At 39.4% G+C, this 27,098-nt stretch overlaps 1 protein-coding gene and 1 long non-coding RNA gene across 7 annotated transcripts in view; both read right to left on the bottom strand.

Annotated features, from left to right (window-relative positions):
* The window catches only part of TBCE (tubulin folding cofactor E), a 65,069-nt gene that overhangs the window by 12,639 nt on the left and 25,332 nt on the right, over nucleotides 1-27,098 (bottom strand). For 3 of the 6 annotated variants that reach the window (XM_032783136.2, XM_032783133.2, XM_032783139.2), the window contains exons 5-14: nucleotides 25,270-25,354; nucleotides 19,709-19,808; nucleotides 16,430-16,532; nucleotides 15,017-15,093; nucleotides 14,644-14,739; nucleotides 10,910-10,974; nucleotides 10,765-10,829; nucleotides 3,344-3,496; nucleotides 2,262-2,415; nucleotides 176-244 (exon numbers count right to left, since the gene is read on the bottom strand). In XM_032783136.2, coding sequence (XP_032639027.1) covers nucleotides 176-244; nucleotides 2,262-2,415; nucleotides 3,344-3,496; nucleotides 10,765-10,829; nucleotides 10,910-10,974; nucleotides 14,644-14,739; nucleotides 15,017-15,093; nucleotides 16,430-16,532; nucleotides 19,709-19,808; nucleotides 25,270-25,354 — 967 coding nt within the window. Of the gene's footprint in view, nucleotides 1-175; nucleotides 245-579; nucleotides 1,578-2,261; nucleotides 2,416-3,343; nucleotides 3,497-10,764; nucleotides 10,830-10,909; nucleotides 10,975-14,643; nucleotides 14,740-15,016; nucleotides 15,094-16,429; nucleotides 16,533-19,708; nucleotides 19,809-25,269; nucleotides 25,359-27,098 lie in introns of those variants that run through there. The other 3 variants (XM_032783134.2, XM_032783140.2, XM_032783137.2) reach the window with 3 other exon arrangements.
* Nucleotides 20,450-23,953, bottom strand: LOC142046596 (uncharacterized). Its single transcript, XR_012655588.1, has 2 exons — nucleotides 21,645-23,953; nucleotides 20,450-21,347 (listed from the first exon to the last, which is right to left on the bottom strand). It is a non-coding gene; the product is annotated as an uncharacterized LOC142046596 (long non-coding RNA).

The raw sequence follows: 27,098 nt of genomic DNA, 5'->3' as shown, positions 1-27,098 counted from the left end.
TTCTGGGAAGTGTTTTCAACTTCCAGATGAACTGGATGGCAATTTTTGTGCCCTTTACTGTTCCTTTTGGTGTACAAATTGGCTTCAATGGTACTTAAAGCACCTTTTCCTTACTGCTCCAGGGAGAGTATTTTAAATGCGAAATATATAATTTTATTAATTTCTGGCCTCTTACTTAGCAGCTGATTTTTCAGAATGAAAGGCTGTTGTCTTTTCAGTTCACCTTCTTCAGGAGCACCATATTCTGTTAATAAAAAACACACACAAATGAAAAACTAGATTAGTGGGAAACAGAAAGAACAAAAGAAAGTTGTGCAGATATTTCAGCTAAAAATTCTCTCTCCAGTTTAAGTCATTGCATAAGAAAACTTCCCAGTAATTGTCTGTGGGACAACATGGTATCCAGGTCATGCAATGACCATGAAACTCTTGCCGCCTCTCACTGTTATGCTACCATAGGAGCTAAGCAGTCCAGGAGCTCAGTAGCTGGGCTCCAGCAGTGCTGTGAGCTAAAAACATCAATTAGTATTATCATGTTTACAGGAGTTGATCTGCTGAGAATAATTTCACTCATTTTAATAATCCACCTTTTTAAAAAAAACGAGGCTTATAGAAAATATTTTTCAGCATGGAACAGCAACTTGGATACTGGGCATTTAAAAAGCAATATAGGCTGCCTAAAGTATTCATCTGTCTGTCAGAACCCAGAACACTTTTCCAACTCATGTCCATTTCTTAGCTGCAGTGAGAGCACTTTGGGAACAGTCTGTGTGCAGCTGTGGCCAGCATGCTCCTGTGCTTTCTGTATTTGTAGTCGCATATATCGGAACAATGTTATTGACTAAATTAAAGAAAACCAAGCAAGAAGGTAGTTGTAAAGCAAGGCCAAGGAGCTACAGCACAAAAGTAAGGGTCACAGTTTGACAGCAAGACAGTTCAATCAGTAGCGCAATGCAATTCAAAGTTCAGTCTGAGGGACTGGACTCGACAAGCCTTTTTGCGAGCTGAAAAAGTGACTGAGAAGGTTGCCTCTCCTATGTCTGTCTTTACTGTAGTGGGATATAATCAGGGACATTATACGGACATTGCCACTTTAAATACTGAAGGAAAATGGAACAAGGAGCTACTTATGTAATGAGAAATAGAGGATTAGAATTTGGTTGGATATGCAAGAAATCAGAAGACAACATACAAAAGAAGCTATTTCATTAACTCTACAGAATCTTCTTGTCTTACAAGAAATTCAACTGCACTTAACCTATAAATTGTTGGAGGAGCTGCCAGGGCATAGGATCATACCTCCAGCCTGGTGGAGTGCTCCTTTGGTTGAAATTTCTGGAAACAGTTACTAAGAGTCATTAAGAAGGACAGGGATGCAACCGCATGCTCCAGGTGTCCCTAACTTTGTTGCCAGAAGCTGGGAATGATCCACAGAGGACAGATCACTTGATCACCCTTTCCATTCATTGCCTCTGAAGCACCTGGCATTGGCCACTGTCAGAAGACAGGCTACTGAGCTAGATGGACTATTGGTCTGCTCCAGTATGGCCCCTCTCATGTTCTTACTGAGACATCCCCTAGAAATCAACCAGAAGGTCCTGGTGGGGAGGTGGGCTGTAAATAGCTCCTTAAAGTCAGCTTGCCTGACTGCCCAGACAGTGCAGGACTGCAGCAGGGCAGTGAGTATGACAACTTAATATTCCTGTCCTGAAAAAACTGTAAACTTAAAGGGAAAGAAGCAGAGTTCCAGTGTCAGAGGGCTGTTTAGAAGCAGTAACGTTGGAGATTGGGAGAATGAGTACAGAACTGTTTACTGTCCTGCAGTTCTGGATGCTGGCCTTTTCCAACCCAGTAGAAGCATGTGGGCAGAAAGGTCCTTATATTGCTTGACCTTGCTTTTGTTTTCTTCCTTTCTCTTCAAATACGGTAAGTTGAAAAAAAAAATAAACGAGGCCCCCAGAACAGAAGGACAAATACATCTCTACCCCGATATAATGCTGTCCTTGGGAGCTAAAAAATCTTACCTCGTTATACGTGAAACCGTGTTATATTGAACTTGCTTTGATCCACCAGAGTGCGCAGCCCTGACCCTCCAGAGCACTGCTTTACTGCATTATATCCAAATTCGTGTTATATCAGGTGGCATTATATCGAGGTAGTGGTGTAATTAAAAGATCTCTGCGACCTCTGTACACTTAAAACATCAGAACACACATAATACCAAAGCAGGGAAATCTTCATTTCACCTCCACTGTACTTACTAAGGCAGAGTAACTGGTACCTAGGATGAGCAGTAAGAAATTCCTCATTTGGTCTGTTTTTGTCTGGATTCTGATTCCCACCAGCCATTATCCAGTCATTGCCAAACATTTTGCGATAATCAAGCTCTGCTCCCTTTCTTTCATCAGGAAAGATCTATATTGACACGTACAAAACACTTACTTTGGCACTAAACTACATTTCCAAAAAAACAAGTTCATGATCCTTCAAGAGTCAAGATTCCTATATATTAGTTACTTGTATGTTCAGCACCTTATAAAACTGTAAATAGTCTGAAAAAATCTCAACTCCCACAACCGATTCAGACTCAGTTTAGTCAACGAAGGGGAGGGATAGCTCAGTGGTTTGAGCATTGGCCTGCTAAACTTAGGGTTGCGAGTTCAATCCTTGAGGGGGCCATTTGGGGAACTGGGGTAAAAATCAGGGGATTGGTCCTGCTTTGAGCAGGGAGTTGGACTAGATGACCTCCTGAGGTCCCTTCCAACCCTGACATTCTATGATTTTATGAATGTCCTCAGAGCACAGTCTGAAAACAATATCATGAGGTATGAACACTCAGAGCACAATGATTTCTTAACTATGGAACAAGTCATGTGGTTTTGAAAGTTCTCTTTATATTTTCAACATCTCCCAGCATCAGCTAATACGATACTGTATTTTGAAAAGGACAACACTGAAGTCATGTGTACACATGTTATAATTTCTGACCTGAAAGGGGGGAAAGAAAAAATGGCAAACTACTTTCAATGGTTTTGTTAAACCTATTTAACTCAAAAGTTGGGGGACAAAAGATCCATTTGTGAAATCAATAGGACTTTGGTATTTTTGAAAAATTTACCCTAAATGCCTTGCCCAAGGTTACAATGAGTTAATAGCAAAGCTAAGAACAGAATCCAGGGTTTCCTGACTCTGTCCATTTTCAAACTGAAGGTTTCCAGCTATACACACACATTCATTGAGACAGGGAAGAAATGCCAGACATCCTCCCACCTTCCCAAATGCTTTTACAGTGATACTTTTTCCAGAACCCTTTGTGTGATTTGTTGAAAAAACCACCACATACCTCAGATTTGTTCAGAAACTTTAATTGGTCTATTTTGGCAATGATAAGCTGCCTGACTGTCTCTGGGTTCTTCTCTGTGCCCATCAAAGGATTATTCTGACAGTGCAATGACTGCAAACATTGTAGCTTATCAAGCTCATTGATAAATGACCACTGCAATGAAAAGGGAAAAGAACTGCAAAACTGGATTTTTTTTTTTAAAAAAGAAAACTGTCTGAACAAAACAGCACACCATCCTGACAGACTCTACCACACAATGACCATCATCATGACACTTCTCGTTAGCCGACCCTAATCTTTTTTTGTTGTTGTTTAAATTTCAACACAACTTGCTTTACTTAGCTTATAAAAAGAAAGACTTTTGAAGGAACTGAAAGATAAACAGGTGGAAAAGCAAACAGCGCCTGCATGGAGTTTTCAGTGGGTATAAACTGTCGATACGTATTAGAGCATCAACATTCCAGAAAGGCTTTCTATTCATTGTATGCAGAGATTCCTGGAACTGAGGTGTAAAGCTTGGCCTAGATGTGACATTGGCAAAGTTCAATTATTCTTATTTTATTTTTTTTTGAAGTGCCTCCTTACCAATGCACTAAGAGCATGACTGTCTACAGAAACCCATTCATTTAATATTATACTAGGGGATCACATGATGCCAGAGGTAGCAATGTTCTCTGCGGGGTTAGGTGGTGAAGAGACTAGAATTGCAGGGAATCATGCCGGAGAAGGTACAGCAGGGGCCTACGGGTATGTCTACACTGCAATTAAAAAACCAGGGCTGGTGCATTTCAGCTGACTCAGGCTCATGGGGCTTGGGCTATTTAACTGCAGTTCAGATGTTTGGGCTCGGGCTGGAGCCTGAGTTCTAGGAGCCTGTGAGGTGGGAGGGTCCCAGAGCTCGGGCTGCGGCTGCAGCTGAGCCCGAACATCTACACCATAATTAAACAGCCCCATGAGCCTGAGTCAGCTGGCACAGGCCAGCTGCAGGTGTCTAACTGCCATGTAGACATACCCTAAGAGAGCAGGTGAGAGACAGATGATCAAGAACAAGATATGAAAGGTCAGCTGAAAAGAGAAAGTTTGTAACAAACAGTCATGGATGATGAAATGATGAGAAAAAAGAAAGGTCGAGGAAGGATGAGTAGGTACAGGGTGCATATGTATCATGTGTAAGTGAAGAAGGGATAGAAAAGTGGAGTTCAGAAATTACAGATAGCAGTTTTGGCCTCTTGATTACTGAGTTTGAAGAAGCTAGGTAAGTGGATAAGAGAATTTGAGATGAAGACAGATTATGTCATGGGTAGGATGAAAAGTGATAGAGGTTATTTGAACTTGACATTTCCAAGCTCAAACCAGGGAGGGGAATTAGAAGGAGCTATGTAGCTCTGACCTAAAGATAATTACAGTAGACTTTCATTAGTAGCAATATACCAGTGCCCTTTTGCGATGTTACTCCCTAAGCAGCTGTTGCTGTTATGGAGAGTGTTGACAATTCACAATTGCAAAAGTGTTCCCTGGGGAAATGTTGCTTGTACGTGGCGGTTGCTCTTACAAGGTGTTGCTGCAAACAAGCATCTATTGTATTATGATGCCACTTCTGTAACATGAGCATTTGTATTTAATTTTAATTTATCAGACAAGAAATCCAATTCATTCTCTGCACACACATCTAGTGAGCAATGATTTTGCCAATTTCTAATTACAGTTAAGTTAATATCTATATAGAAAATACAAGCTTTTCTACTAATTTAAAAGGGGACCCAAACAGTGGCAGTGTGTCTGTACTCGCTAGCAGACACCTGATTCCTATCCAACTTAATGCTCAAGGAACTGCAAATCAGGTATGATCATTTTGTCACTGGTTTAGCTTAATGAATCATTTTAAACAATACAAGATCACTGTAATCCTTAAAATAATTTAAATCAAAGAAACATCTCTCTCAGGATATGCTTCTTTTTGGTATCCATAAGCTTTGCTATCAAAGATCATGTGGTCCAGTTCCCAATTAACCTTTGAGTAAGCTGGGATAGCAACCTCAAAGCCCAACTCTGAGAAGTGTCGAACATGCTCTACTTCCATTAAAGAGACGAAGCTCCTACCACATTATGGGAGCACTAGGACCCAGATGGTGCCCTCCTCCTCCCCAGTCTGACCTCAGGGGAAAACTGCAGAGAGGAGCCAGCCAAGGACTCCAGCCAGTTGAAGCAGAAATAGCCAAAGGAGGGACCTCTCCGCATTCTGAGAATTTCCTACAGTTGAAACTTTCTCTGTGCTGACTAGCTGTTTGCTCAAACACTCCCCCTCTCTCAGTCTCTTCACATCCACCCCTCTCACTATCTACTCCCCTACCCCATCGCCTCGCCCACTTCCCTTTTCTTTCCATTTAGCTAAGCCTATCCTAAGTAAAGCAACACCCCCGCCCAAAAAAAAAAAAATTATGAAACTAACCTGCCATTTGACACCATCACACTGTTCACTCTACTTCCCCCACCCTGTGTCAGTCTGGTCTAATTAGCAGATAAGCTCTTCAGGCCAGGGACCATCTACTAATCTGTCTGCACAGTCTGAACACTCCTGGCTGGCCATAGGCACTACTGTAATAATAATAGTAACTCACTATCAAATCAATCATGGTTAAGTCAACAGGAGAGGAGGCCATAAAGCACCTTTCAGCATGGGTCCCTTCTAGGGCTGTCAATTAATCATAGTTATCTAATGCGATTAACTCAAAAAATAATTGCGATTAATTGCAATTAAAAAATTAATCTTGATTAATCACAGTTTTAACTGCACAGTTAACAGAATACCAATTGAAATTTAAATATTTTGGATATTTTTCTACATTTTCAAATATACGGATTTACAACAATTACAACACAGAATGCAAAATGTACAGTGCTCACTTTTTACTACAAATATTTGCACTGTAAAAAATAAAATAAATAGTATTTTTCAATTCACCTCATACAAGTACTATAGTGCAATCTCTTTATCATGAAAGCACATCTTACAAGTAGAATGTGTTACATAAGTGCACTCAAAAACAAAACAATGTAAAATTTTAGAGCCTACAAGTCCACTCAGTACTACTATGTGTTCAGCCAATTGCCAAGACAAACAAGTTTGTTTACATATACGGGAGATAATGCTGCCCGCTTCTTTACAATGTCACCTGAAAGTGAGAACAGATGTTTGCATGGCACTTCTATAGCCAGCATTGCAAGGTATTTACATGCCAGATATGCTAAAAAATTCATATGCCCCTTCATGCTTCAGCCACCATTCCAGAGGACATGCTTCCATGTCAATGACACTTGTTAAAAAAAGAATGCCTTAATTAAATTTGTGACTGAACTTCTTGGGGGAGAATTGTATGTCTCCTGTTCTGTTTTACCCGCATTCTGCCATATATTCCATATTATAGCAGTCTTGTATGATGACCCAGCACGTTATTAGTTTTCAGAACACTTTTACTTCAGATTTGACGAAACGGAAAGAAGGTACCAATGTGAGATTTCTAAAGATAGCTACTGCACTCGACCCAAGGTTTAAGAATCTGAAGTGCTTTCCAAAATCTGAGAGGGACAGGGTGTGGAGCATGCTTTCATAAAAGTCTTAAAAGAGCAACACTCTGATACAAAAATTACAGAACCTGAACCATCAAAAAAGAAAACCAGCCTTCTGATGGCGGCTTCAGACTCACATGATGAAAATGAACATGTGTGGGTCTGCAGTGCTTTGGATCCTTATCGAGCCAAACCCATCATCAGCATGGACATGTTCTCTGAAATGGTGGTTGAAGAATGAAGGGATATATGAATTTTTAGTGCATCTGGCACATATCTTGCAATGCCAGCTACAACAGAGCCATTTGAACACCTGTTCTCACTTTCAGGTAACCTTGTAAATGAGAAGCGGGCAACATTATCTCCTGCAAATATAAACAAACTTGTTTGTCTGAGCGATTAGCTGAACAAGTAGTAGGACTGAGTGGACTTTTAGGCTCTAAAGCTTTATACTGTTTTGCGCTTGAATGCAAGTTTTTTTTGTACATAATTCTACATATGTAAGTTCAACTTTCATGATAAAGATCATACTACGCTACTTGTATTAGGTGAATTGAAAAATACTCATTTGTTTTTTACAGTGCAAATATTTGTAATAAAAATAAATAAAGTGAGCACTATACACTTTGTATCTTGTGTTGTAACTGAAAACAATATATTTTAAAATGTAGAAAACACCCCAAAATATTTAAATAAATGATGTTCTATTATTGTTTAATCGCGAGATTAATTTATTTTAATTGCTTGACAGCCCTAACCCCTTCATATCCTTTTCCAGGAGAGTATATGTACAATATAAATAGGTCTTTTACACACGTGCCTTTCACAAAAGCAATGATGCAATTTTTTTGTCAAATAAAAAAACATGATAAGCTAGTAGCACAAAAGTAATGTTTCACTTTTAGAAAGGCAATGGAGAAGACCATGAATAAAAACTTAAGAATGGCCATACTGGGTCAGACCAATGGTCCATCTAGCCCAGTATCCTATCTTCCACCAATGGCCAAGGCCAGGTTTCCCAGAAGGAATGAACAGAACAGGTAATCATCAAGTGACCCATCCCGTCACCCATTCCCAGCATCTGGCCCAAAGAGTTTACCGACACTTCAGAGCATGGTTTTGCATCCCTACCCATCCTGGCTAACAGTCATTGATGGACCTATCCTCCAGGAACTTATCTAATTCTTTTTTGAGCCCTGTTATAGTCTTGGCCTTCACAACATCCTCCGGCAACAAGTTCCACAGGTTGACTGTGCACTGTGTGAAGAAATACTTCCTTTTGTTTTAAACCTGCTACCTATTAATTTCATTTGGTGACCCCTAGTTCTTGTGTTGTGCGAAGGAGTAAATAATATTTCCTTATTTACTTCCTCCACACCAGTCATGATTTTATAGTCTTCTATCATATCCCCTCTTAGTCATCTCTTTTCCAAGCTGAAAAGTCCCAATCTTGTTAATCTCTCCTCATACGGAAGCAGGTCTATACACCTAATCATTTTTGTTGTCCTTTTCTGTACCTTTTCCAATTCTAATGTATCTTTTCTGAGATGAGCCAACCAGATTTGCATGCAGTATTCAAGATGTGGGCATACCATGGATTTATACAAAAGCATTATGATATTTTCTGTCTTATATCTATCCCTTTCCTAATGATTCCCAACATTCTGTTTGCTTTTTTGACTGCCACTGCACACTCAGTGGATGTTTTCAGAGAACTATCCACAATGATTCCAAGATCTTTCTTGAGGGGTAACAGCTAATTTAGACCCCATGATTTTATATGTATAGTTGGGATTATGTTTTCCAATGTGCATTACTTTGCATTTATCAACGTTGAATTTCATCTGCCGTTTTGTTGCCCAGTCATGGTAACTCTTGAGACTTCTGCTCCCTGAGTGATAAGTTTCTTATTTGACTGCATTTAGGTAACTTGGGAGGAGAAAATAGTGTTGCATAGGACAAGCAATTTAGAAGCCAGCTGGGCTTAACTTTCTGGTGCAACCAGAGCAACCTTTATCAAGAGCCTAGAGAACATCTGACGAAGGCCTTTGTCCTTAGTCTGAAATACTTCATCACTAGAGGAAGAATAAAAGAGTAAACATTGCTAGCCACATGACACCATTGCTTGGAATGGAGGAGAGTAAAAAACAAAATCACATCACCAAAACACTACTGTTATTAATACTAAAGCCACAATCCTTCACACACTAAACTGTGCAAGTCCCTAAGATTTTAGAACCGCAGTCTTTACCTGCTTTTAATTTCTTGTCTCAGCTCGAACTTGAAATTGTTCCATGACTGAGTAATAGCATGTGGCACTACTAACTGGGAGAACCATACTCATACTTCAAACAAATGGACAGTATCACAGAGCTATTCTACAGAAATGGTGAATTCATCAGTCTCACAGTCCTCCCATATGACAAGACAGACACTGTGGGAAAGACATACACTATGCTAGACCATTCATAGATTCCAAGGACAGAAGGGACCATTGCAATCATCTCATCTGACCATCTGTATAACAGAACTTCCTCAAAATAATTCCCAGAGCAGATCTTTTAGAAAAATATCCAATTTTGATTTTAAAATGGTCAGTGATGGAGAATCCACCATGACCCTTGGTAAATTGTTCCAATGGCTAATTACCCTCAGTATAAAATTTACACCTCATTTTCAGTCTGAATTTGTCTAGCTTTAACTTCTAGCTATTGGATCGTGTTATATGCTTCTCTGCTAGACTGAAGACTATTTGTTCCCCATGTCAATTCTTATAGACTAAATCATGTCATCCCTTAACCTTCCCTTTGTTAGACTCAAAGAGCTGAATCTAATTAGCTTATCACAGGCATAGTTTTTAATCCTTTAATCATTCTCATGGGTGTTCCTGAATCCCCTCCAATTCATCAACATCCTTCTTGAATTGTAGGCACCAGAACTGGACACAGTATAGCAGCAGTAGTTGCACCAGTGCCAAACACAGGTAAAATAACTTCTCTGCTCATACTCAAAAGTCCTCTGTTTCTGCATCCAAGCATCCCATTAGCTCTTTTTGCCACAACGTCACATTGGGAGCTTATGTTCAGCTGATTATCCATGACCCCTACTCTTTTTCAAAGTCACTACTTTCCAGGACAGAGTCCCCCATCACATAAGTACAGCCTTTGTACTTTGTTTCTAAATGTACACATTTACATTTAGCTGTATTAAAATGCATATTGTTTGCTTGTGCCCACTTTACCAAGCAATCCAGACTGCTCGATTCAGTGACCTGTCCTCTTCTTTATTTACCATTTCCCCAATTTTAGGTCATCTGCAAATGATCATCAGTGATGATTTTTTGTTTTCTTCCAGAGTACAGAAGGGACATTCTGTTTTTCCCTTAACCAGTTAGCTTGATTACTAATATCACCACCATGGACTATTAACACTGAAAAATCATTTTGAAATCCAATATAATTTTTCGCCATTTGTTTGTTTACCTTTTGCAATTCACTGAAGTACAAAACAGTTAAACTCTATAGGTCTGTCAATTTCACTTTCAACTTCTCAAGCACTAGAGGAATGCTGAGGTGTTTGGATTCCATTCAATGCATGGGAATGGCCAGAAACAGAGTTCTCAGCAATTTATTTTAAATAAATAAACAAACAAACAAACAAACTCGTCTCTGTTAAAGCAGAGTTTTGAAAAGCTTTTAGAAATCTAACTAAAGCTAGATATTGATCAAAGAATTTGACATAAGTTTTTTGCCATTACATAATACAGAAATCAGGGAAAATGAAAAAGCATTTTTACAAATTCTTGTTAAACAAAAAATTAAAGAAATGTAAAAATCATCAAAAATCTTTCTTACTTGCAATATTTTATTGTCATCTACTGCAAGACGTTGTAATAAAGGAAACATTTTAGTCTTGCATCCTAGGAAAAGGAGAATAAATTTAAAAGACATCAATGAAGATCTAAAATTTAGAATATAATACAGTGCTTACTTTACTTACCAAATCCAACATCAGGAAAGTGTATAGAAGAAATTCCAGTGTTTGAAAGAATTAGTTGTTCTAATCTGAAATTTAGAAGTTAAAGTATGTCTGTAAAAAAATTTTAGTAAAAATACTCAGGTTTTTACGTGATACAACCCGTGTTAACTTTTTGACAGCAAGCCTTGTGATTTTAAGAACAATGTTACCAACTACCAACTTCACAGCTGGTAACCAAAGTTTAAAAGGCAGTTTATGGAAGGACAGAAGTGGAGTTCCAAGCTTTCAAAATGGCAGCTTGCTTTGGAGGTACTAATCTTCAGAATGGCTTGATTTTTTGTTTAAAATAGTCTACCGCTCCCTTCCCTTATGAACCTTATTTTTGGTATAAGAGTTTAAGAAACTTTGCAACTGATTGTTCATCAGGTTCCACATATTTGAATGGACAGGAGTAGATGAAGCTGAGTAGGGAGAAAACAGTATTTTTTCCTAAATCACATACTCAAGTGCAAAGTGGCATTTCACGCCAGCTCAGCACTGTAAGTACCAAGATGCTGCTGTGCAGGAATCTATGGAACAAGATGTTATCACTACAAAAGACCACAGAGCTTTTCAGCATGGTGGAAACATTCTTAAAGCATTCACGCCAGGACAGATGCCAAAGTTTTGATTCCCAGTAATAGGAAGCATCAAGATGCTAGGTTGGGTTTTTAATATCAAGGCATTCTTCAGACCAGGATATTTCTGCTTTAGGAATGGTTCTAAATGGGATTTTTCCATACAGCCAACTTTGTATTCTTGATTTGTTTGAAATTTCCATGAAAATCCACTGTTCACATAGATTAAGAATGTTAGAAACTTGGATTTTTAACCAAACAAAATTTTTTAAAATCCTGCTAACAATTTTGAATACAGCATTCTTTCCACATATTAACAAGATTTCTCCAAAGCTAACAAAGATTTCATTAATAGAATTCATGTCAATCTTAAAACATACATGTTCATAGCCAGTTGAAGATACGGATGACCATCTGAGGCAAGCCGAATGTAGGACCTGAAAAGCCTTTTCTACAACACGCTCCTATTTAGAAGAGAAGGTGGTCCCAAAACCACAAACCACCTGCATTTGTAGTGCTGCCCTTGAGATGGAGGAGAAAAAGGTGTGGGATTGGAGAACTCTTATAAAAACGTTCTGTCCCGCACACCCTTCTATTTTGGGTACGTCCTCTCTCCCTACCTCACACCACCTTGGAGGCACGCAGTCTGCCACTGTAGCATCACTCAGGAAAGAAGTAAGGAAGGGGCTTAGGGCTGATCTACATTCGAAAGCAGGTCAACCTAGCTATGTCACTCAAGGGTGTGAAAAATGAGAGACATAGCTAACCCTAAGCTGCAGGGTAGACAATGTTAGAAGTCTTCCACCTCTTGGGGAGGTGGATTCACCACAGCAATGGAAAAACCCCTTCCATCACTGTAGCAAGTGTCTACATGCTGTAGCATTTCTAGTTTAAGAAAAAGTTACTTAAGGCTTATCTAGACAGGGAGATGTGTCACTATAACTATAATGGTATATTTATACTGAAACAGCTATGTTGGTGGAATTCCCCATGTGGATGGACACACTGTTTTAGGATTCAGGGTACACCTACACCAGAGGTGGGCAAACTACAGCCTGCAGCCCACATCCAGCCTGCCAGAAGATTTAATCTGGCCCTTGAGCTCCTGCTGGTGAGTGGGGTCTGGGGCTTGCTGCACTCCTGCGCTCCAGGAAGGGTGCAGGATTGGGGGCTGTTCCACGCATGCATGCTGCGGCTCTGCACAGCTCCTGGAAGCAGCATGTCCCCCCTCCGGCTTCTATGTTTAGGGGCAAGCAGGGGGCTCCAAGTGCTGCTGCCGCCCAAGCACCACCCCCACAGCTCCCATTGGCCAGGAACTGCAAGTAATGGGAGCTGCAGGGGCAGCGCCTGCCCATGGGGCAGGGTGCTGAGCTGCCTGGCCGTGCCTCTGTGTAGGAGCCTGAGACGGGACATGCCACTGCTTCCGGGAGCCCCTCCCACACCCCAACCCCCTGCCCTGATCCCCTTCCTGCCATCCGAACCCCTCAATCCCAGCCCAGACCACCATCCTCCCCCCACCAAACCCCTCATCTCCATCTCCACAGCCCATACCTCCAGCCAGAGCCCTCACCCACCCCCTGCACTCCAACCTCCTGCCCCAGCCTGGACCCCCCCTCATGCACCCTGAACTCATTTCTGGCCACACCCCCAGCTACAGCCCTCATCCCGTCCTGCAATCCAATCCTAATTTCATGAGCATTCATGGCCCACCATACAATTTCCATACCCAGATGCGGCCCTCGAGCCAAGAAGTTTGCCCACCCCGGCCTACACTGTAATCAGAAGTGTGACAACTGCACACATAGACATAGCTAGATCAAAGCTAGCTTGGGTAACTCAAATAATAGCAGTGACATCTCGAACAGCAACAGTAGTAAAAGTGCTGCAGTCACACCTGTGACTGCAGTGTACCCATACCCTCAGAGTGCCTCTTTTTGGTTTAACTTGTGTCTTTTGGACGTTGTTAACCTAAACCAAAAAAAAAGGCACTTTAAATCCAAAGAGAGAGCATCCACACAGGGAATAACAAGAGCAAATAATTATACTAGTGTAGGTATGCTGGTAAATTTCCCAGTGTGGACAAACTCTTAAGCTTCATCTATACTTAAAACTAATATTGGCATAGCTACTGCGGGATGTGAAAAAAACATACCCCTGACTGACACAGCTATGCTGACAAAATCCTCACTGTAGAAGTAGCTATACTGACAGAAGAGGGCTTCTGTTGGCATAGGTAATGTCATTCAGGAAGACGGTGTTCCTACACCAGCAGAGGAACTCCTCCTGTTGGTGTAAGTTACATCTACCCTAGGGGGTTACGCTGGCATAGCTATGCTGACATAGGCTCTGTAGTGTAGCCATAGTCCTAGTGTTAACTGGGGAGAGGAGCAGGAGGTGGGTGGAAATGAGATTGTAGAGATTAAAAGTAAGGCTCTGCCTCCATCCCTGTCTGATCACCCTTTTTTCAGAAGGAAGGAGAGAAGACAGAAATAATCTTGTGGGATCCTTTCATCTCATGGCTAAACGATAAGAGATGCAAGTCAATTAAACATCCTTGGCTATGTGACCACTTATAAAAATCTCTGGCTGACTGCATGCCAATCAGAACAGTAATCCATTCAGTGTGTTGCCCAACATCATTTCCCAGAATCGGACTGACATATAGGAAGGGGATGGTCATATGTAGTTGTTAAATGCATTAAATAACAACAACTGGCATTATGTATCCACTACCAAAGAACTGCCCCTCTAAATCAGGAGCAATCTCCAAAGCTTCTCATCATAGGAAGCCCACGCAGGTTCTAAGAGCTAGTTGTCCTGAAAAGGGTTCTCTCTTGGTTATGGTCCTTTAATTGCAATATCTGAACTTCAAACTGTTTTAAAAAAATCATTAATTCCATAAATATCTTAATAGAAACATGCTTTAATTAAATCTTAAAATAAAATTAAATCCTTCCCCAGATTATGTTAAATAGTTCAGATATTCTCCACAAAAGAGCAAAAAACCCTTCATTTTCAAAATTCTGTAACCTTCACTAGCAAGGCATTATCATCATGTTTCAAACCATAAAGCATATGTGAATGATTCCATTTACAGAGCATGACAAAGAATTTACAGTAAAGTTCTTTAACAATTACCTGGGGAGATATGCTATTAGCTGCAGTTGACTTCCATCAATTAATTGGTTGTTTGAAAGGTCTAACAATTTCAAGGTCTGTAGAACATTAATGGGTCTGTAAGCATTACAAAAAATGCAATTATGTTTTTAAATGGTTTTAAAATATTTACAGTCAGATACACACAACTATATAATAAAATCAATGTGTTCACACATAAGTATCCCAAATCACACAGTATGTTAAAATCTCGTTTGCAAGATTACCATGGTAATGGTAATTTAATCCACTACTGGAATTAGTTTGATTTTTATCAGACATGCCGTGTAACTTTATGCTTCCAGTATATTAATCACAAAAGGATGACTTCAGCATTTAAAGCTAAACCTCATACCTTTCTAAAACTGTAATATCATTAGAAGCAAGGTACAATTCTTCAAGTGCTGGCCACCCTGGAGCACAGAGAAGGACCTAATAGGAAAAACTTTATTTAGTATACCTGTATATATGCCAGAATCTGTGCATCACATAAGTTTTAATTAAAACACATTCAAAATATGCCATAACTATCTAAAATAAGCTATATGGAATACTGTTTATTTCACTAAACCTTCCTATCTAATAGTAACTATATCTCTGATCGTGTATCTCATCTGCTAGTACAGATGGTAGTCAGTAGGATTCCACACAGCCACAGGATTCACTGTTACTGGACTGGGATCCATATTTCAAAAAGAAAAGGCTGCAGGGGAACTGACAACACTGCCATTTAAATTGTAACTTCAGGATAGTGTCATCCCATCTTCCCCCATTCTGTGAACCACCATTTTCCATTTGGATTTTCCTGTTTGGTTTACAGAATCAAGAACTTGGGAAAACTCTAAGGTTAATCAAACAAGGCTTTTTCTAAGATATAGGGCTCGGAGAAGTCTCCACTGTTTTCTGTGGAACTATGCCAAATTGGCTTAGCCTAGAAACCTCAAGATTTTATTTTAGTCCTGGATAGGATCTAATGCACAGTATTATTTCTGATAAAGGCAGGTTGACAATTTAATCTATCACTTTTAGGCCAGGCTTACGCTAGGGAGAAGGCCCATGGCTGACACCCCTCGTCAGCAACAGGTCGTCTTTCTAGTGTACACAAGGTGTAAGACAAGGGTAACTAACTGGAAAAGCAATTTGCACATTTCCATGCACGGAAACAACTCAGACTTTCATTTTCCTATGTTATATCTGAGTTCATAGAAAGAGGCTCTATTATACTACCGGATATTTGTCAGCTCCTTTATAAATACAAGCATTTTAAAACACCTACTATACAAAGTGATGCCAGAAATATATTTCATAATGAATCTCAATATGGTTAAATCAAAGTGGCTCAGTCACATAAAAATAGCTTTAAAAAAAGTCAGTGTTCTGATCTTTATTAGAAAAGTTGCACCAGTACAACAAACTGAAAATCAATTTACATAGGCACACACCCCCCAACGTAGACACATTAGAACCAGGTTAACTTCAGATAAACTAAACCTATTTAATTCAGTAATTTACCAAATTACCAATTTAAGTAAATTTCCCAATTTAACCTGGTTTAAGTGTCTCTGCATTAGGGTTTCATGCCAGCGTGACAAGCAATTTTAGACTGATTTAATTATACCGATGCATCTTTTCTCTAATATAGATCAGACTCAACTTTGGAAGATTGTATGATCTAGTGTAAAAGCCCCTATTATGTTTTTATTGACCCATGTACCAAATGATTAACAAATAAAAACAATTTACTTCATAAATGTAAGAAGCTCATTACCTCTGCCCATGTTACTCCAGTTCGATTAAGTGCCAGAACCCTCAATTTACTAAGTGTACAGGTTATAGAAGCAGAATCAGATGGAAACGTAATCTTGTTTTCACTGTATCAAAAGAATAAACGGGTTCTTATTTCTACAGCATAAAACAAACAGCTCAAGTATTCAACTAAACCACCAATTTAGAATTACATATTTCAGAACAAAAAGGAACATGTAGGATTACATGCCATTAAAGCGAGGCACATTGTCAAGGACTTTGTATAATTAAAATATTTTCCAACCTATTTAGAAAAATGCCTTGGTAGTTTGAGTGCAAACTCTTTCCTTCCCAATTTTATTTTCCTCCATCATGTATGTATATTTGTTGCCAATCTGAGTTCATCACATATGCTAGCCTGATGGCATTAGGAGTTTTGGTTTTGTTTGGTTTTGGGGGGGGGGGGGTGTAGTTTAAGTACTGAAGCATTAAGGTGGAAAAAGAGTTATTTATTTTGTTACCAGAAATAAAAGTGACAAGTCAATTTTGGGCCTATCACCCTTGACACTGTATCTTTAGAAGCAGATTTAAATGAGGGTTTCAGCAGGAAATTCTTCAGAGATATTCATTTTATGACAAAATGCCATAAAGATTCCCAGACCTACCCGTCACTTAATGCTCCAGTAAAGCATCTATGTTTTTAACAGAATGACAAATTAATGTATTATTTATTGTTAGCAGCTAGCCTTTGTATTGTACATTATTGGGAAAATAAGACTCCTCTTCCTATGAAACAGTGGTATAGTAAAATATGGACTCTTCTTGTAATGGGAAAGCTTTCACACCAGATATGTACAAAGGAGAAGCGCCAAAAAGAGAATAGCTATTTAGAAACTTATCTACCCTTTTTAGTGTTCTCAGAACAGGACTCCTCCTTTATCAGCAAGCCAGAATCCATCTCCAGAACATAAGCCATTAAATTATGGAAAAAAATGGAGCCCCATCAGGAGCTGTTCTCCTCAGAGTAGGTTCCTCAGTGAAAGCTCCAGTCTCAACCTCTTCAATAGTTAGTATGTGTGCACAACTCATGGGAAGGCTAGGCCCCAGCTCTGCCCCCCTCCCCGCAGCCAGAACCCCAAGACCCCCCCCTGCCCAGAGGTGCCCCGAGGGGGCCCCCCTGCACCTGCCTGGAGGTGCCCAGGACCAGCCTAGCCATGCCACGCCTCCCTTAGCCCCCCGCAAGCCACCCATGCAGGTTCAGGGGCTGCGGAGGAGGCAGTATTTGCTACTCAGCTTCCTGGGTTCATCACTAATCTCGCTGGAGCCCAGGTACATTACTGATGAAACCAGGAAACTGAATAGCACATACTGCCTCTCAGCTGCCTTGCAACCTGCATGGGGAATAATAAAAGCAAAATCTTCCCCCGCCAAACCCTGCAACCAGGGCTTTGGCGGCAGCAGCGGTGCCAGGAAAGGCTGAGCCTTCTCTTGCCTATTATACCCCCCACCCATGGTGCAACTACAGTAGAATACCAGAGCTACAAACTAACTGGTCAACTGCATGCCTCATTTGGAATCAGAAATACGCAATCAGGCAGCAGCAGAGACAAAAAAAGCAAACAGCACCATACTGTGTTAAATGTAAACTATTTAAAAAAGGTAAAGTTTAAAAAAGATTTGACAAGGTAAGGAAACTGTTTTTGTGCTTGTTTCATTAAATCTAAGATAGTTAAAAGAAGCATTTTTCTTCTGTATAAGATTTCAAAGCTGTATTAAGTCAGCGTTCAGTTGTAAACTTTTGAAAGAACAATCATAACTTTTTGTTTAGAGTTACAAACAACCTCCATATCCGAGGTTTTCATAACTGAGGTCCTACTGTACCTAAACAAAATTTTAGATTCATACAAAATATAAAAAGGAGCATATCTCCAAGGCTCCAGTTTCTCTGCCAAAATTACAAATACAAAATTAGATTGCCCACAGAGCATTAAAGTCCCCTACCTTCCCATCCCATCCATCTCATTTCTCTGAGATCTATTTCTAACAATTAGGCCTAAACACACATACAAAAGTGAAATCTCAACTTCTACTTAGCTGCCTCTACTCTTCTCCCCTAAGGGGGGGGGGGGGGGGTATTAATGTGCGTAGCAGGAATGTGCCAACACATCAATATTGTCACAGATATTTCTCTGCAGTTTTGTCACTGAGATCCACTAGCATTCTTTCAGGTCAGGTGTGGCCTGGATCCCAGAGAAATCAAGGCAGTGCCCCTGCAGCATTTGGGATACTTCAGTTTGGTGAAAGATGGACTTTCTGAATAAAACATGATGCTCTAGATAAAAATCAGACTCTTGAACAAAAGCGTACTGGGACAATTGAGGAGGGGAGTGGGGAAGGGGCACACCAGGATATAGTGTCCTAAGACAGCTAAAAACAATTCAACAAAAGGAAAAAGAGGTTGTTGTAAAGCCTTCCTACATTAAAAGAGAAAACCCTACGTTATCAACTTTACAATACAAGGAAAAATAGGTCTGAAAAACAACAAAGAAAATAGATAATAGATAAAATTAGCTAGTCCAAGTAGCTGCCAAATGAGGTCCCTCAGTGAGGATATGAGAGTACATTCATAAGGCTTGCAACTGTCACCTTAATGGCAGTACGGTGGTTTAATGTTTTTCACCGTGAAATTCCATAGGGTCTATCTTACCGTTGAGTCAAAGGGATACTATCAACTTGATTTTTTAAAGTATAGTTTCTAAGAGAGCACCCTTTAAATAGTATTTTTCTGAACATTTTAAAAATAGCTTTTCTATAAACCTTTTAAAAGGATTTTCAGTCCCTGTTGATGTTTACAAGGAATTTATTAGTCAATTTCCCCCTTGCCAAGTATATACTAGAAAATGATTAAACTGACTATATAAAGGTACTGTCAAACACAGGAAGTAAACAACCAAAAAAAGAGAAGCAATCACAATAGTCTTAGTTTCTTTCAGCCATAGCACAGGGGTTTTATTTGTAACAATAATATATACTCATTTTTGAGACAGAATTGTGATTTTCAAGTTTATAGTATTCCTTTAAAGCTTTGAGACGTGTAGACAAGACATCTACCCTAAACACTTTTGGAGAATTTGGTTTTACACAGTCATAAACATCCTTGGGAATCTATTCTTTCCTTGATGTGACACACTATTGGAAGGTATCGCACATCCAGAAAAAGACTAGATACCTAATTAAAAAAATGAAAACAAAACAATTTGGAACAATTATGAAACAAAAAAATATATATTCATATATATACCTGACGTCAAGACTTTCCAGATTCTGAACTTGACAAGCAATCTCTGTAACCTTCTCCCAGGATGGCAACAGGTTTTTTGATAGATTTATACTCCTGATATCTGAGAATTCACTTTAAGAAAAATGTATCAGAATTCTGAACTACTTTTTTCAGAGAATGGAGGTATAAACTTTACAACTATTGTGTTCTCGAACCAAAATATAGCAGAGTAAATCTGTCTGAGCTAACAGATACTACTGCTCAGTTACTCCTAGTTTGTATCTTGGAATCTGGTACAGAAATAGTACATTAAGACTTATAAAACAACTCAGTTCTACAGGTCCAGAAGAGTGTTTATGTCTAGAGTAAAGAACATACAGTTCTTATTTGTTCATTATAATATTGTGTACAATTCTTGCTATGAATTTTGGAAACGCAATATGTAAGAAATGGAATGTATTATTATTGATTACATATTCGCAGCCACTGATGCCCATGAATAAAGTGCTTCTCCAGTAACAGCAGCAATTTTTATGGTCTTATCTAAACTAAATTTTTCTTTTGCTACCACTAATGCAGCTCCTGATAAAAGGTGGTAGTTAACAGGGTGGATTTGATTTAAATCACTAGTCAGGAAGACTCGATTTAACCATGGATTGCTACATAAAAGTGCATTCTTGTTGGCTGTTATAACCTTAATACATATTCTTCACAACTCAGAGATAGATGTAGGTTTTGTTTTTAGAAGGTACACACTATACATTTTTAAGCAATTTATTTTGAAAGCTTTTCAGATTAGTTTTACAGCTATATCAGAAAATGAATGATTTGTTATTTCATTTACCAAAGGTAATTGAAGCAGATGTTTCTGAAGTCATTGGGAGGGGAAACCATCTCCAATTCAACAGGTTAATCATTAATATTTGGAGGATTTTCTTGTCATGCTGTATAAGGAGGAGAACACCACCAGACAGACATTTAAACTGTTTTAACTAAAAACCACCACCACTTTTATGTATTCTGGATTTTTTTCTTCAACAGCAAACACATAATATATTAACAAAACAAGCATATGCATTTTTGAATTCTGTTAAACATTAAAGGTTTTTAAAATCAGGTTTGTTTTTGTTAAAATTGTTTTTAACTAAGATAGTTAAATGAAATTTTAAAAAAAAGGAAATTAAATTGACTATGTCAGCCGGGTCAACATGAGAAACTTTAAATATTGGTTTCTGCAGCTAACTCGGGTCATCTTCACGTTCATTTTCCTGTTTGTTCATAATCTGGAAAAGAAAAACAAGCTGTCCTACTTTTCAGGTCCCAGATGATTTCTCAATTTGGAATGAATTAGTCCAAAGGAAGAAAATATTCTTTCTACACCAGCAGAAGAAGATACTGCTGTTAAAAGTGAGATTATCATTTCAACAGTCTCTGAATCCACTGGTGTGACTGTCTTTAAAACATCATCATCAAATATATATTTCTTGAATGGTTCATCCTTAGCGCTGAAGTTTATTATAGATGGCATTATGGAGGGATGATTGCTGGTTATCCATGTCATAGCCAACTCCTCTTCTTCAGCAGTTAAGGTTTGACTCTGTGTGACATTATGAGTGTAATATAATCTCTCATTAAAAAATAATAGGGCCAGAAAAAGTTACTTAACTCAGGCCACGTCTAGACTATGCGCCGTATCGGCGCGTTAAAATCGATTGCTCGGGGATCGATATATCGCATCTAATCTAGACGGGATATATCGATCCCTGAGCGCGCTTATATCGATTCCGGAACTCCACCAACCCCAACGGAGTTCTGGAATCAACATGGCAAGCCGCGGACATCGATCCCCCGCGGTGAGGACGGGTGAGTAAATCGATTTCAGATATTCGACTTCAGCTACGTTATTCACGTAGCTGAAATTGCATATCTAAAATCGATTTTACCCCATAGTGTAGACCAGCCCTCACAGACTGACCTAACTCATGGCCAAACTTTAGAAACTGGTTAGAAAAATATGTAAACGAATAGAGCTTTGAAATGCAAGTCTGCACTGTTAAAGGTAGAAGGGTAGGTGTTTGCTCAAGTCTCAATGTAAACAAACAAGTCTTGTCTATTACTATAGCTTTGATTCAAAGATCAAAAAAGAAATATCAACATTTAGAAAGATACTTAAGTGAAATAATATTATTGTTTATATGTCTCTTTGAAGGTTGTGGTAACCTGTATCTAAACTGTTTAATGGATAAATTACCCTGTGCTAATTGCCAGGATGTTTGGAAGAAGAAATTAAGCCTATTGTTTTCTCAGGCCAAAAAGGCTGCTAAAAACGTATAAAAACCCTGGGGCACGATCCTACTTCATCTCAGATCAGCTTTGGGTTTCAAGAAGGGAAAACCTTAAGCCATAAGGATTAAAATCCTCAGTCACTGACCAGAGTCACCCTAAATATGGACATTAAACTATAACCTATAAACTATTCCTAAAAGGACTTTTGGCAACTATACAGTCATCTCGACTCTGTATCTAAACCTCAAAAATTAAATTAAAGTCTGTCTGTATATTGATCTTTTAACCAACTCTCTCTCCCTTTTCTTTTTTCAATAAATTTTAGCTTAGTTAATAAAAATTGGCTAATAGCGTGTATTTTGGGTAAGATCTAAGTTATAATTAGATCTGGGTATGTGACTAATCCTTTGGGATTGGAAGAACCTTTTCTTTTATATGATTACTGAAAATTTTATTTCATCATCATCATATCTAACGTGTGTGTCTGGATGAAGGCCTGAGGCTGGGCACTTTAAGGAAACTGCGTTGTTTGGACTTCTAAGTAATCAGTAAGGTACTACAGAAGCTGCTCTGTGCTGGTTTGGTAAATCTAAGTATTGAAATAACCACCAGCTTCTGGGGTTTGTCTGCCCTGTTTTGTTTGCAGTTCACCCTAATTGAGTGACCTCAGCTGGCTCCCCCAGGCAGCACCGTCACACCCTGGTACCGAGTGTTGAGAATATTGCAAGAAAATGAGCTGGAGATAGTGCTTGTCCCATTTGTTTTTTTAATGCTTGTAATTTAACTCTGTCATTGCATATTTCTCTTTTTAAGATCTCACTCAGTTCCTTCCAAATTTCAAGAGTGTCAGCAATAAAACAGCTATTTCCCTGCATTTTGTTCAAGACTACAGAAATAGGCTTCAGGGTACTCAGCATGTGTTCAACATTTCTCTTAAGCCCAGTGTTGAGAACTTTGGCTGTGACAGTGCCATCTATTTTTTCACAATTTTGTTCACAAACTGTCATCAGATTAGGCCAGTTCTTGATATAGTGCTCAAAATAGTCCACAACTGAGTTCCATCACGTTTTGTGGGTGAGTTAGCTTGGTTCCTCCCACTTTTTTCAGAGCAGCTGTTGCGAAGTGGTTGTTACGGAAGTATTTTGCAATTTCAACAACATTAGCCTTTATTTCTGGAATACTGAAGTCTTTGGCTAGGAGGTGCATCAAATGAGCACTGCAACCATATATTATTAGCTTGGGACTCTCTTCACTCTTTTCTAAATCATTTCTTCTCATCTTGGATACATTTGCAGCATTGTCTGTGACAAAGCTGCGTACTAGACATTTGAATTTTTTTTCACAATCTGTTATAACTTTTACTGCTACTTGTTATAAGTATTCTGCTGTGTGTACATTTCCTGATGTATTGATCATTTCTGTAAGGAAGACATTCCCTTCTTCTGTTGTCACACAAGCACATACAACAGAATCATTGTGGACATTGCTCCACCCATCAAGACTCAGGTTAACAATTTCACCCTCTAGACATTTTGCACACTGCACAATTTCTCTTTCATATACTTTATCCAGCAATTTGCCTGCGACATCCGCTCTGTATCCTGGTCTTAATGACTGAACCATGTTAATGACGTGTGGGTTCTCAATCATACGGAAAGGAGAGTTTGTTGCATAAACAAACCGGGCAATTTTTTCATCAATTAACTCTTATTGTAATCTGCTGGTTCTTATCACAAACTTATCTATAGTTGTTTCTAGATGATGGAGATTTTTCCTCTTTTTTACTACAGGTGATATACTATGGCTATGTGACATACATGATGTGACTGAAACACTATCATTGGCAGATAAGTCTGAAACAATAGAAAATGATAGTGATCTTGAAGGTGGATCGTCTTCAGAATCCTGTATGTTGAGGATGGATTCTCCTAAACAAAATAAGTCAATGCAGTTTATTATTATTACCATACTGCTCATTTAGTATTATTCTCTGCATTCACTGATACTTAGTACTACTTTAAAGGTGAAACTGTAAAAGGAAGAAATGCCTATTTCAGCTATTTATTTTTTATTACAACAGCATCTAAAATGCTAGTACCATAGAGTAACAACTACATTTTTTGCTCAAACATGAGAATTCAAGAATAGTCCAAAAGGAAGACAGGCAGTCCTTAAGAAAGAAGTATGAAATAAAAAAGTTTACCAACCTGAAGATCCTGCAAGTTCAGACATGTTCCTTTCATCGTCTTCAATGCAGCTTCCTCCTGAGAAGGAACACTTCTCATGATGTTGTTTCATTCGGGTAACGAGGCCTTGCATTTCTTTGTTGCACTCTTTGCATTTTGCACGCATGCCTGTCTTTAGAGGAACTTAATTAAAATATTTCCAAACTGGGCCTCTTTTACAGCCTGCTGCCATTATAGGTTTTCCCTTCTAGTGAGAGAATCAGTGAAGGCTACACTCAGAAAGACCTCAACGAATGTGCTGCTCAAACAGTTTCACTTTTGTTTCTACTGCCTGTCCCTCCCTTCTCACATTTATTTCCAGACCTCTTCTCCTAGTCCAGATCTAGCCCACCCCAACAATCTTTTATAAATTGAACTTTTTGAAACTTTGCACTTTTAGAGAGGTAAGGGATTGGATTCTGTGTACACAAACTTGCAGAGGGACAGTAGGGTTAAGGTCTGTTATTTCTCACCTCTACATATCATTTATTTAAAAACATTTTTGCTGTTAACAAGCACGTTATCTCTGGAGACATAAATCCACAGTTTGAGAACTGCAAAACTAGGCATCTCTGACAGTATCTTCTAGACTGAGCACTGAGTCCCACTGGGTAGATAGAAAGATTAACCTAAATAATCTACATGCTATAGAATTAGAATTTATAATCCTATTCCATGATGAGATATCTTTGAGCTATAATGTATTAAAACTATCTTTAGATGGGTTTTTCCTCAAAAAAAATGATTTAAATACAAAAATTGATTTTAAATTATTATTTTTTTTAAAAATCACTTATTTTTATCCACCCTAGTAGTTACCTGAACTGCTATTTAAGAAAACCCTTCTTGTGCCCATTATTATGGAATGTCTACCATTCAAAAGCATGTTAGAGGAAGACTGAATTAAGCTCCTAAATTTAATAAAAATGAACTAAACTGATTTGAAAACAACCTCTGAAAATATGTAAATTTAATCCCTTAATCTCTGCAGAGTACACTAGGAATGCTTAAAGTGTGTGTCTGATTTATGTAAATAGTAGAACATAATAAAACACCTTTAGAAAAGGATACTAGGACACGTTCTGCTGATTTCCTCTTTCTGACCAGCATGGCTCACCGCACATTCTCTCACTGAGATGTCTACCAATTTGTTCAGCTGACTACATGAAAAAATACTGAACGTTAATTTATATACCAAACAGAGAAAAATAGCACAGATTATATATTGTATAAAAGCACCCAGATATTAAATCTAAACACTATGCATTTCACATCCTTTTTACAATTACTGTTACACAAACACTATATTACCAGATAGTGGTATCAGCTTCATCTAAGGGTACGTCTACACTACGGGATTATTCTGATTTTACATAAACCGATTTTATAAAACAGATTGTATAAAGTCGAGTGCATGCGGCCACACTAAGCACATTAATTCGGCGGCGTGCATCCATGGTCCGGGTAGGCATCGTTTCCGGAGCATTGCACTGTGGTAGCTATTCCGTAGCTATCCATAGTTCCGCAGTCTCCCCTGCCCTTAGAATTCTGGTTGAGAGCCACTGGCTGATGGGCAAAAATCATTGTCACAGGTGGTTCTGGTAAATGTCGTCAGTCATTCCTTCCTGGAAAGCACGGCAAACAATCATTTCGCACCCTTTTTCCTGGATTGCCCTGGCAGGCCATAGCACGCACCATGGTGTCCGTTCAGCCTTTTTTTTTTTTTTTACAGTCATCGTATGTGTACTGGATGCTGTGGACAGAGGTGATACTCCAGCACTACACAGCAGCATTCATTTGCTTTCGCATGATAGCAGAGACGGTACCCGTCATTGTACCATCTGCTGCCGGGTAAACTGCAATGAGATGATAGGTTATCTGCCTTCTGACTGTCTGCTGCTATCATGGGTGACCCGGGAGATTGGTGCCGGGTGCAAAAGCAAAACTGGAATGACTCCCAAGTCACATCCCTCTTTTGGTTTCTAAAAATAGTCATCCTGTCTAGAATATGGGCAAGTGTACTAGAGAACAGTGTATCAGAGAGCACAGTGCCTCTGGTCAGATCCGCAAAATGATGAGCTACATACTTCACAGGGGTGCCCCTGCAACACCACCCGCTTCCCTCCTCCCCAACTTCCTGGGTTACCGTGGCATGTCCCCTCCATTTGTGTCATGAAGTATAAGAAATGCAGGTAAGAAACAGAGACTGTTAGTGAGATAAAATGAGGGGGAGGCAGCCTCCGGAGTATGAGTCCAGGCGAACATAAGCGGTGCAGGGAGAGGAGCCCAGCTGTGTACTATGATAGTCCAGGCGTACAGAACATTCTTAAGAAAGGAGGCTGATGGAGCTCAGCCCCAGTTGCTAGATGAAGACGGCTACCAGCATTCTGTACACACTACTGGAATGACAGGAGTCATCTATTTTACCCAGGTGGCCCGACCAGCTCACCTGAAGCCAGACAGGAGCACTCACGGGCTGATGGTAATGACGGTATCAGTTCGATTTACCACATACTGCCACTGGGAGGGGAGGAGCCGGATACTGCTCTTCACTGCTGCGATCGCGTTCCAGCAGCATTCAGTAGACATGGGGTGACATTGAAAGAAGTCAAGAAACGATTTCTTTCCCTTTTTTTCAGCGGGGGGGGGGGGGAATAAACTGAGGAGCTATTCCCTGAACCATGCCAGACATGTGTTGACCCTACAGGCATTGGGAGCTCAGCCAAGAATGCATAACTTTTCGGCGACTGCTGTGGACTGTGGATAGCTGGAGTCCTCAGTACCCCCTCCTCCATTAGTGTCCATTTGAGTCTCTGTGCTTCCTGTTCTGCTTGTTCAGGCAGCACTGTGTAGCCTGAGTTGTTTTTTTTCAACTGCTTTGGCATTTCATCTTCTGTAAC

This window comes from Chelonoidis abingdonii, chromosome 3, assembly GCF_003597395.2.
Source record: "Chelonoidis abingdonii isolate Lonesome George chromosome 3, CheloAbing_2.0, whole genome shotgun sequence".
Classification (NCBI taxonomy): domain Eukaryota; kingdom Metazoa; phylum Chordata; order Testudines; family Testudinidae; genus Chelonoidis; species Chelonoidis abingdonii.
This window is presented reverse-complemented; position numbering and strand designations above follow the sequence as displayed.